The sequence below is a fragment of the Chiloscyllium punctatum genome, chromosome 7, assembly GCF_047496795.1.
Source record: "Chiloscyllium punctatum isolate Juve2018m chromosome 7, sChiPun1.3, whole genome shotgun sequence".
In the NCBI taxonomy this organism is placed as follows: Eukaryota; Metazoa; Chordata; class Chondrichthyes; order Orectolobiformes; family Hemiscylliidae; genus Chiloscyllium; species Chiloscyllium punctatum.
This window is the reverse complement of record NC_092745.1, coordinates 27,311,983-27,324,192: the sequence shown is the minus strand read 5'-3', so window position 1 is coordinate 27,324,192 and position 12,210 is coordinate 27,311,983. Positions and strand designations below refer to the sequence as shown.

Here is a 12,210-nt window from a genome sequence, read left to right as displayed (position 1 = left end):
GATTCCTCTAGGTGCTGCAGTTTCCTCCCAAAGTCCAAAGATGTGCAGATTAGGTGTATTAGATTAGATTAGATTAGATTACTTACAGTGTGGAAACAGGCCCTTCGACCCAAAAAGGCCACACCGACCCTCTGAAGAGCAACCCACCCAGACCCATACCCCTACATTTACCCCTTACCTAACACTATGGGCAATTTAGCATGGCCAATTCACCTGACCTGCACATCTTTGGACTGTGGGAGGAAACCGGAGCACTGGAGGAAACCCATGCAGACACGGGGAGAATGTGCAAACTCCACACAGTCAGTCGCCTGAGGCAGGAATTGAACCCGGGTCTCTGGTGCCGTGAGGCAGCAGTGCTTACCACTGTGCCACCGTGCCATGCTAAAATGCCCCATTATGTCCAGGAATGTGCAGGTTAATTGGATTGGCCATGGGAAATTGCTCAAATTGTCCAGGGATGTATAGATTAGGTGGACTTGCTGTGGGAAATGCAGGAATAGGTCTGGAGGGTGGGTCTGGGTGGGATGCTCTTCAGACAGTTGGTGCAGACGTGATGGGCTGAATGGCCTCTTTCCGCACTGTTGGGATTTTGAGATTCTAGAGATCCAATGAAGGTCAGACTGAGTGGAAAAAAGAGATGTTGTGGGGTAAAAGGGCTGAACACAGGACATGGTGTCAAAATGAAGAGACAGCAAACAATGAAAGGATTCCTTGAACAGTGCTCCACAAGATTTTTGAGTAATATGTTAAAAACTGTGCATAGTGCATATACTCTCTGTTAATCATGCTTATTTCTTATTGTAAATCGCACAATGTTTACTTTATTTCTATTCTTCATACAGGATTCCATTCAGGAAAACGTCATTACCCGTGATATTAATCGGACTTTCCCAGCCCACGATTATTTCAAGGACACTGAGGGGGATGGACAAGATTCATTGTACAAGATCTGTAAGGTAGGTTATTACAATTTGCTTCTGATGGAGATACGGTTGCAGGTAACTATGGCATGGAAACCCAGTGCATTGACCCACTTTGTGCTGTACATAATTCCTAACTGGTCCAAAAGCTATATCTGCTTTTCTTCATCGACTGTTTGAAGAAGTGTAATTACTTAGTGTAAAATATGTTCAGACATTATTTTAAATTAACTAATGATGTAGATTGAAAGCCTTTATACTTGCAGTTCAGCAGCAGATATGTTTTTTTGTGTGGATGTGTTTATTTGGGCTGTGCATTGAAACTCTCAGCCCCTGTGTTTGTGTCAAATGTTGATTGTGTTTAGAATTGCACTGCGTGTGAAGGAGCTATGTATAGAATTACACTGTTCCTTGTTTTTGTGTGAAGGTGCTATGTGTAGAATTGACAGTCCCTGCATTTGTGAACAATGTACAGTATGACGTTGTTTTTGTGCCTGTGCCTGTGTCTGTGTATTGGCGATGTGTGGAATTACAATCTTCCTGTTACATCCTCAGCCCTGCTTCCTTTAAAGGCTCTATCCTATTCGCCCAGTTTCTCTCTCTCCGTTGCATCTTTTCTGACGATCTACCTTTTGCAGAGGGGCCTCAGAAATGTCCATCTTTTTCCTCAGCTCCCACACTTCTGTAGTCACCCCTTCTCTCCCCTCCCAAAACGCTAATAGGGTCCATTTAATCCTCACTGTCTACCTCTCCAGTATCTGCATCCAAAGCATTATGCAACACAATTTATGCCATATCCAATGGGATTCCACCAGCAGAAACATAATTTCCCGCCCCTCCCTTACCAACATTCCGCAGGGACTGTTACTTCTGGGACACTGTGGCCCACACCTCCTCAAGTCCTAATGCACCTTTCCATGCAATTGCAGAGCACATAACTCTGCCAGTTTACCTCCTTCTTCTTCACTATCCAAGACCTCAGACACACCTTCCAGGTGAAGCAGCAATTTACCTGCACTTCACTCAATCTAGTCTATTGTATTGGCTGTTCTCAATGTGGTCTCCTGTACATTGGGAAGATGAAATGCAGACTGGGTGACCGCTTTGTGGAACACCTACAATCTGTTTGTAAAAATGACCCTGAGCTTCCAGTTGTCTGCCACTTCAATGCTCCTCCATGTTCCCTGGTCAACATCTCTTTCTCGGGCTTGCAGCAGTGCTCCAGTGAGACTCACTGCAAGCTGGAAGGACACCATCTCATTTTCCTTTTAAGGTCCCTGCAGCCCTCAGGACTGAATATCCAGTTCAATAATTTTAAGGCCTGAACACCTCCTTCCATGTCCTTTCCCCACCCCACACCCCAGGACCTGGCGTCACGTGGGCTGCTTTTCGTGCCCACTAGCAGTTTTTCTTTCTTCCTGCCTCACCATTATCCATCCCTTTGTCTCCCTAACTGTCGTTCTTTGTTTCCGGACTACATCTCCACCTATCCACTTGCTCCTTCCTCCCCTCTAATCCCCTGTCTTCGGCCACCTTTCCCTAGCTATCACTTCTGAAGAAGGGTCACTGGACTTGATGCACTAGCTCTGCTCCAATGCAATTTCTGTTTTCGTTTCAGATTTCTATCATTGAACTGTTGTGTGTGTATTTACTGTATCTGTGCCTTATGTACAATTATATCTTCTGTGTTTCTCTATGTAGTGTGTATAGGGTTACACAGGTAGATAAAGTGGATACTGAAAGTGGACAGTAAATACACATATTTCTCCTTGAGGTACAGTAGCAGTGTCCCTGGGAGGCCTGAATTCAAGTCCCACCTAATCCAGCAGTGTGTAATAACATCTCTGAACAGCTTGGTTAGAAATATCTAGAACTCAGCTTCTTAAAAACAAAAGCCAATAGAAATAAGGTCCCCTGGTGGGCAGTGCTTGTTCATTGTTAGTTGTGTAGTTTTTTAATTGGGTGATTCGATGATGAGTTTTTCAAAGTTAAAAAATAGAGCTGGGTTCTGAAGGGTCTTGTTGCACAGTGGTATTGTACCTACCTTTTCCAGTTCAAGTCCCACTTGCTTCCGAGTTGTGTTATAACATGTCTGAACAGGTTGATTAAAACAAAAGCTGGATTCTTCTCTGGTTTGGGGCTGGAGGCTGATTTTTGGACAAGAAAAGGAACAGAGTGGAGAGGTGAAAACTGTTGGGTGTGCTAAACTGTAGATTTACAGTAAACCTGTTGTAAGCCTCAAAGTCATTCGCTGCTTGATTCAGCACATGGATATTGGTCTCTTTTGTCCAACCTTACTATATTTCCAACTTTTCCCAATCTTGATGAAAAGTTATTGACCTGAAATGCTAACACACTCTCTTCTTTTCTCTCTCTCACTCCGCCTCTTCACAGACAGTTCCTGACCTGTTGAGCATATCCACCATGTTCTGTTTTTATTTCCCATTGTTATGCCATAAGGCAATCATTCCTTGTTTTAGGAGCATTGCACTGACTGGCCAGGAGGTGTCAGTTGGCCTGTCACATTCACATTAACCTGCACAGCAATATTGTCAGGAAGAAATAGAGTGTGAACATTTGGGAATAGAGGAACCCGAAAGATTTATCTTACATTTTCACGAAAGTTAATCGCTTAACATGGCAGCTGAATAGTACTGCACAACTACAACGTGTGAAAATGCTGGGTTCCAATGGGGCGGCACAGTGGCTCATGACTTAGTGGTTAGCACTGCTGCCTCACAGCGCCAGGGACCCAGGTTCAATTCCTGCCTTGGGTGACTGACTGTGTGCAGTTTGCATATTCTTCCAGTGTTTGCGTGGGTTTCCTACCACAATCCAAAGATGTGCAGGTTAGGTGAATTGACCATGCTAAATTGCCCCATAACCAGGGGTGAATATGGGGAATGGGTCTGGGGGGGTTACTCTTCAGAAGGTCAGTGTGGACTTGTTGGGCCGAAGGACCTGTTTCCATACTGTAGGGAATTTCATCGAAAAATATTGAATGTAGACTGGAAAATATATATATTCTTGAAGTTTATACATTCATGGAACAGTCACTTCTCGTGAAAAATCTATGATTTATATTCTTAAAATCAGCAAAGTGTTCTTGGTGACTAGGCAGCTGGTCTAGAATATTAAAATACTAAAATAAGTGGGAATGCATCCTGTTTTTATAAACCACTCACCTCACTGGTCTGAAATTCATCCAGACTATAAAGGCACTGCAATTTTTTTGTCTGTGTTACATACTTGCATTGTTAACATTGGCAAAAAAATATGGGATCGTTCCCTGGGATATTTCCTGGTCTTGGGAACTTCACCAGATAATGAATTTAAATGGGACTTGGGTAAGCACATGTAGGATAAAAGGAGGATGTATTGATGGGATTAGATGGAGAGGGTGGGAGCTCATGTGAAGCAGAAACATTGGCGCATATATGTTTGGGCAAATAGTACATTCCAAAATGCTTCATAATTCTGTATAAAATGGGCATCAGGAGCCAAGAATATTCAGGTTATTAGAACCAAGGACTAGTCTTTCTGTGTATCATCATTCTCAGGGTTTGGATTTCATGGAACTTCAATCAAAATTTAAGTTTATTAATTGTGCTGAGTTGTACACAGTTTCTGCTCCCAATTCTACAAACAAGAACTCCGTAAGTAATCGCGCCACCTTTATTCTGAACCATAAGTCCACAAAATATAGGAGCAGAATTAGGCCATTTGGTCCACAAGTCTGCTCCGTCATTCAATCATGGCTGATATATTTCTCAACCCCATTCTCCTGACTTTTCCCCATATCCCTTGATGTCTTTACCAATCAAGAATAAATCTATTATTGTCATAAATACACTCATTTACTTGATCTCCACAGCCTTCTGCAGCATTGAGTTCTACAGATTCACCACCCTCAGACTAAAGAAATTCCTCCTCATCTCAGTTCCAAAGGGTGATCCCTTCATTCTGAGGCTGTGCCCTTGGGTCTTTGTCTCTTCTATTAGTGGAAATATCTTCCCTGTGTCCACTCTATCTGGCCTGTCCGTATTCTATAAGTTACAACCAGATTCCACCCCCCTCTTCCCCAATCCTTCTGAGTTCGATTGAGTACAGTTCCAGAATCCTCAACCATTCCTCATATGACATCCTTGCTCTTGTATTCCAGCTCTGTTGAGATGAATGATAACCTTGCACCTGCCTATCCTAACCACTAACTAAACCTGCATGTTAACCTTAAGAGAATCCTGAATAAGGACTCCCAAGTCCTTTTATGCTTCAGATTTCTGAAATCTTTCCCCATTTAAAAAATAGTCTGCATTTCAATTCTTCCTACTAAAGTGCATAACCTCACACTTTCCCACAGTTATTCCATGTACCACTTCTTTGTCCACTCTCCTAGCTTGACAATTTCTTCTGCAACCTTCCCACTTCCTCAACACTGCCAGTCTCTCTATCTGTCTTCGTGTCATCTGCAAATTTAGCAACAATGCCCTTAGTTCCTTCGTGCAGATTGTTAATGTATAAGTGAATAGGTGTGATCCCAACACTGACCCCTGTGGAACTCTACGCGTTGCTGGTTGCTATCCTGACATAGATCCCTTTTTCCCCAGTCTCTGCCTTCTGCCAGTCAGCCAATCCTCTATCCAGGTCAATACCTTGCCCCAACACCATGGGCTCTTATCTTATTTAGCAGCCTCCCATAAGGCTTTCTGGAAACTCAAACAGCTCATGCCCTATGGCTCTCCTTTGTCTAACTTGTTTATTATCTCCTCAAAGAATTTTGACAGATTTGTCAGACATGGACTTGCCTTGACAAAGCCATGCTGACTCCGCCCCATTTTACCATGCTCTTCCAAGCAATCTCATCCCTAATAATGAACCCTAAAACCTTACCAGTAACTGAGGTCAAGCTAATTGGCCGATTAATTTCTCGTCTTCTGCCTCCCTACTTTCTTAAACAGGTGCGTTACATTAGCCATTTGCCTGTCCTCTGGAACCCTCTATGACTTGAGTGATTCCTGAAAGATGACCAGAAATAGCTCCACAATCTGCTCAGCTATCTCCTTCACAACCCTGAGGTGTCATCTATTTTATGCATCTTCAGACCTTTTATCTTCCCCAGTGCCTTCTCCTTAACGATGGCCACTATGCTCACATCTGTGCCCTGACTCTCTTGAAGGTTTGCTGGTGTCTTCCACTGTGAAGGCTGATTGTATCTGTTCAGTTCCTCTGCCCTTCCTTTGTTCCCCATTACTACTTCTGTAGTCTCATTTTCCAATGGTCCAATGTCCACTTTGGCCTCTCTCTTACCTTTTCTATATCTCAAAAAACTCTTGCAATCTTCTTTTATACTACTAGCTAGCTTACACTCATATTTTACCTACTCCCTCCCCCCCTCCCCCCCTTTTTGTTTTTTCAGATGTCCTCTACTGATTTTTAAAGGCTTCCAAAGCATCTAGATTCCCACTAACCTTTGCCACTTTGTATGTTTTTTCTTTTGCTTTTATGTTTTCCTTGACTTCCCCTGTCAGCCATAGTTGTATTGTCCTCCCCTTAGTATGTTGCTGCTTCCTTGGCATGAATTTCTGCTATGCCTCCTGAATTATCCCCCAGAAACTCCTGCCATTGCAACTCCTCCATCTGCCCTGCTAGGTTCTCCTTCCAGTCAATCCTGGCCAACTGTTTCTTCATGTCTTTGTCATTACCTTTACTCGATTGTAATACCATTACACCTGATTCCACCTTCTCCCATAAATTCTATCATGTTTATGGTCACTGCCCTCTAGGGCTCTATAATCGAGTCTGCCATATTATACGTCACCAAATCCAGAATTGCCTGTTCCCTACTGGGCTCTACCACAAGCTGCTCCAAAAGCCATTTTGTAGACCTTCCATGAAATCCTTTTCTTGAGATAGAACATAGAACAATACAGCACCGAACAGGTCCTTCGGCCCACGATGTTGTGCCGAACACCTATCCATGTACCTATCCAATTGCCGCTTAAAGGTCACCAATGATTCTGACTCTGCCACTCCCACAGGCAGCGCATTCCATGCCCCCACCACTCTCTGGGTAAAGAACCTACCCCTGACATCCCCCCTATACTTTCCATCCTTCACCTTAAATTTATGTCCCCTTGTAACACTCTGTTGTACCCGGGGAAAAAGTCTCTGACTGTCTACTCTATCTATTCCCCTGATCATCTTATAAACCTCTATCAAGTCACCCCTCATCCTTCGCCGTTCCAATGAGAAAAGGCCTAGCACTCTCAACCTATCCTCGTACAACCTATTCTCCATTCCAGGCAACATCCTGGTAAATCTCCTCTGCACCCTCTCCAAAGCTTCCACATCTTTCCTAAAGTGAGGCGACCAGAACTGCACACAGTACACTTCCTACATAGGTAGGAAGAGGGGTGGGGAGGTCATTCAAGAGCTCAAGGAGTTAGGCTGGAAGCTAAAAGCTAGGACAGACAGAGTCGTCATCTCTGGGTTGTTGCCGGTGCCACGTGACAGTGAGGCAAAGAATAGGGAGAGAGTGCAGTTGAACACGTGGCTGCAAGGATGGTGTAGGAGGGAGGGCTTCAGATATTTGGACAATTGGACTGCATTCTGGGGAAGGTGGGACCAGTATAAACAGGACGGGTTGCACCTGAACCAGAAGGGCACCAATATCCTGGGGGGTAGGTTTGCTAGCACTCTTCAGGGGGGTTTAAACTAATTTGGCAGGGGATCCGGACTTGTAGTCCAGCAAGTAAGCTAGCTGTGTGTCAGGATGCCCAAGACTGTAGGGAGGCTGTGGAGAAGGGAGCACTGACAGGGACTACTTGCGGACACGGAGATGGGCTCAAGTGCGTATACTTCAACGCAAGGAGTATCAGAAATAAGGTGGGTGAACTTAAGGCGTGGATCGGTACCTGGGACTACGATGTTGTGGCCATCACGGAAACATGGATAGATGAGGGACAGGAATGGCTGTTGGAGGTTCCTGGTTACAGATGTTTCAGTAAGATTAGGGAGGGTGGTAAAAAAGGAGGGGGGGGTGGCATTGCTAATTAGAAATGGTATAACGGCTGCAGAAAGGACGTTTGAGGGCGATCTGCCTCTGGAGTAGTATGGGCTGAAGTCAGAAATAGGAAAGGTGCAGTCACCTTGTTGGGTGTTTATTATAGGCCCCCCAATAGCAGCAGAGATGTGGAGAAACAGATTGGGAAACAGATTTTGGAAAGGTGCAGAAGCCACAGGGTCGTAGTCATGGTCGACTTCAACTTCCCAAATATTGATTGGAAGCTCTTTAGATCAAGTAGATTGGATGGGGCGGTGTTTGTGCAGTGTGTCCAGGAAGCTTTTCTAACGCAGTATGTAGAGTGTCCAACCAGAGGGGAGGCCATATTGGATTTGGTACTCGGTAATGAACCGGGACAAGTGGTGGGCTTGTTAGTGGGTGAACATTTTGGTGATGGTGACCACAATTCTGTGACTTTCACCTTGGTTATGGAGAGAGATAGGTGCGCACAACAAGGTAGATTTTACAATTGGGGGAAGGGAAATTACGATGCTGTAAGACAGGATTTGAGGAGCATACGTTGGGAGCATAGGCTGTCAGGGAAGGATGTCGTGGAAATGTGGAACTTTTTCAAGGAGCAGATACGACGTGTCCTTGATATGTATGTACCTATCAGGCAGGAAAGAAATGGTCGTGTGAGGGAGCCTTGGTTGACGAGGGAGGTTGAATGTCTAGTAAAGAGGAAGAAGGAGGCTTACATAAGGTTGAGGAAACAGGGTTCAGACGGAGCATTGGAGGGATACAGGATAGCCAGGAGGGAGCTGAAGAAAGGGATTAGGAGAGCTAAGAGAGGGCATGAAAAATCCTTGGCAGATAGGATCAAGGATAACCCCAAGGTGAGAAACCTGAGAATGACGAGAATGAGGGTAGGTCCGATCAAGGACAGTTGTGGGAGACTGTGTATTGAGTTGGAAGAGATAGGAGAGGTCTTGAACAAGTACTTCTCTTCAGTATTTACGAACGAGAGGGACCGTATTGTTGAAGAGGAGAGTGTGAAACGGACTGTTAAGCTAGAAGAGATAATTGTTAGGAAGGAAGATGTGTTGGACATTTTGAACAAGTTGAGGATAGACAAGTCCCCCGGGCCTGACGGGATATATCCTAGGATTATGTGGGAAGCAAGAGAGGAAATTGCAGTACCGTTGGCAATGATCTTCTCGTCTTCATTGGCAACGGGGGTGGTACCAGGGGACTGGAGAGTAGCGAATGTTGTGCCCCTGTTCAAAAAAGGAAATAGGGATAACCCCGGGAATTACAGGCCAGTTAGTCTTACTTCTGTGGTAGGCAAAGTAATGGAAAGGGTACTGAGGGATAGGATTTATGAGTACCTGGAAAGACACTGCTTGATTAGGGACAGCCAGCACGGATTTGTGAAGGGAAGGTCTTGCCTTACAAGTCTTATTGAATTCTTCGAGGAGGTGAGCAAGCATGTGGATGAGGGTAGAGCAATGGATGTAGTGCACATGGATTTTAGTAAGGCATTTGATAAGGTTCCCCATGGTAGGCTTATGCGGAAAGTCAGGAGGCATGGGATAGAAAGAAATTTGGCCAATTGGATAGAAAACTGGCTAACCGGTCGAAGGCAGAGAGTGGTGGTAGATGGTAAATATTCAGCCTGGAGCCCAGTTACAAGTGGAGTTCCGCAGGGATCAGTTCTGGGTCCTCTGCTGTTTGTAATTTTTATTAATGACTTAGATGAGGGAGTCGAAGGGTGGGTCAGTAAATTTGCAGACGATACGAAGATAGGTGGAGTTGTGGACAGTGAGGAGGGCTGTTGTCGGCTGCAGAGGGACTTAGATATGATGCAGAGCTGGGCTGAGGAGTGGCAGATGGAGTTCAACCCTGCCAAGTGTGAGGTTGACCATTTTGGAAGAACAAATAAGAATGCGGAATACAGGGTTAATGGTAGGGTTCTTAGTCAGGTGGAGGAACAGAGGGATCTTGGGCTCTATGTACATAGATCTTTGAAGGTTGCCACTCAGGTGGATAGAGTTTGTAAGAAGGCCTATGGAGTATTATCGTTCATTAGCAGAGGGATTGAATTCAAGAGTCGTGAAGTGATGTTGCAGCTGTACAGGACTTTGGTTAGGCCACAGTTGGAGTACTGTGTGCAGTTCTGGTCGCCTCACTTTAGGAAAGATGTGGAAGCTTTGGAGAGGGTGCAGAGCAGATTTACCAGGATGTTGCCTGGAATGGAGAGTAGGTCGTACGAGGATAGGCTGAGAGTTCTCGGCCTTTTCTCGTTGGAACGGCGAAGGATGAGGGGTGACTTGATAGAGGTTTATAAGATGATCAGAGGAATAGATAGAGTAGACAGTCAGAAACTTTTTCCCCGGGTACAACAGAGTGTTACAAGGGGACATAAATTTAAGGTGAAGGGTGGAAGGTATAGTGGAGATGTCAGGGGTGGGTTCTTTACCCAGAGAGTGGTGGGGGCATGGAATGCGCTGCCCGTGGGAGTGGTAGAGTCAGAATCATTGGCGACCTTTAAGCGGCATTTGGATAGGTACATGGATGGGTGCTTAATCTAGGTTAGAAGTTCGGCACAACATCGTGGGCCGAAGAGCCTGTTCTGTGCTGTATTGTTCTATGTTCTATGTTCTATGTTCTACTCCAAATGTGGCCTTACCAAGGTCCTACACAGCTGCAACATCACCTCATGACTCTTGAATTCAATCCCTCTGCTAATGAACACTAATACACCATAGGCCTTCTTACAAGCTCTATCCACCTGAGTGGCAACTTTCAAAGATCTATGAACATAGACCCCAAGATCCCTCTGCTCCTCCACCTTACTAAGAACCCTACAGTTAACCCTGTATTCCGCATTCTTATTTGTCCTTCCAAAATGGACAACCTCACACTTGACAGGGTTGAACTCCATCTGCCACTCCTCAGCCCAGCTCTGCATCATATCTAAGTCCCTTTGCAGCCGACAACAGCCGTACTCACTGTCCACAACTCCACCAATCTTCGTATCGTCTCCAAATTTACTGACCCACCCTTCGACTCCCTCTTCCAAGTCATTAATAAAAATTACAAACAGCAGAGGACCCAGAACTGATCCCTGCGGAACTCCACCTGTAACTGGGCTCCAGGCTGAATATTTACTATCTACCACCACTCTCTGACTTCGACCGGTTAGCCAGTTCTCTATCCAATTGGCCAAATTTCCCGCTATCCCATGCCTCCTGACTTTCCGCATAAGCCTACCATGGGAATCTTATCAATGCCTTATCTGCTACCAACCAGATTTTCCCAATCCATCTGTGTATTGAAGTCCCCTATGATGATTGTAAGGCTGCTTTTCTTACATGTCTTTTCTATATCCTGATTTATTTTCTTCCCCATTTTGTGAGTGCTACCTGTACATAATTCCCATCAAGGTCTTTATTCCTGGTGGGACTTCAACTCTATTCACGCTGATTCTGTGCCTTCTGACTCTGTGTCACTTCTTGCGATTGATTTAATTTCAATTCTTACTAGCAAGGCAACCCATCCCCTCTGCCCATCCTTCTGATAAGACATGTATCCTTGAATATTTAGTCCCCAGTCCAGAATCCTTGCAGCCATGTCATTGTGATGTTCATGTCATCCCTGCCAATTTCAATCTGCACGACAATGCAGTGTTTCATATACTGCTTGCATTGAAGTACAACACCCTCAGTCCTGAGGTGACTGCCCCCTTCTCGTCGTTGTCTTCTAATCTGCTGTGCTGATGCTAGATTCCTGATCCTTTCTCTACTCTCTGTCCTATTACTTGTTCTGGAAACTTTAATAACATCTGCTGAACCCTCCACCCATGACACCTTCCCCCCCCCCCAACCCCCCGACTTGAACTTTTGAACTTTTCCATGCACCTGAACCAACGCCCCCCAACAATTTAGTTTAAAGCTCTATTCACAGCCCTCATCTTGTGATTTGCTGGAACTCTTTGTCCGCCCACTGCAGCCCAGATGAGATTAGATTAGATTACTTACAGTGTGGAAACAGGCCCTTCGGCCCAACAAGTCCACACCGCGCCCGCCGAAGCGTAACCCACCCATACCCCTACATCTACATCTACCCCTGACCTAACACTACGGGCAATTTAGCATGGCCAATTCACCTGACCTGCACATCTTTGGACTGTGGGAGGAAACCGGAGCACCCGGAGGAAACCCACGCAGACACGGGGAGAACGTGCAAACTCCACACAGATATTCTGAATCTGTGCGCCAGGCA

The 12,210-nt window shown here is 45.2% G+C and overlaps 1 protein-coding gene across 3 annotated transcripts in view; it reads left to right on the top strand.

The window, feature by feature from the left end:
• The window catches only part of LOC140479548 (rab GTPase-activating protein 1-like), a 506,221-nt gene that overhangs the window by 347,203 nt on the left and 146,808 nt on the right, over positions 1–12,210 (top strand). For all 3 annotated transcript variants that reach the window (XM_072573350.1, XM_072573351.1, XM_072573352.1), the window contains one exon: positions 846–959. In XM_072573350.1, coding sequence (XP_072429451.1) covers positions 846–959 — 114 coding nt within the window. The remainder of the gene's footprint in view (positions 1–845; positions 960–12,210) is intronic.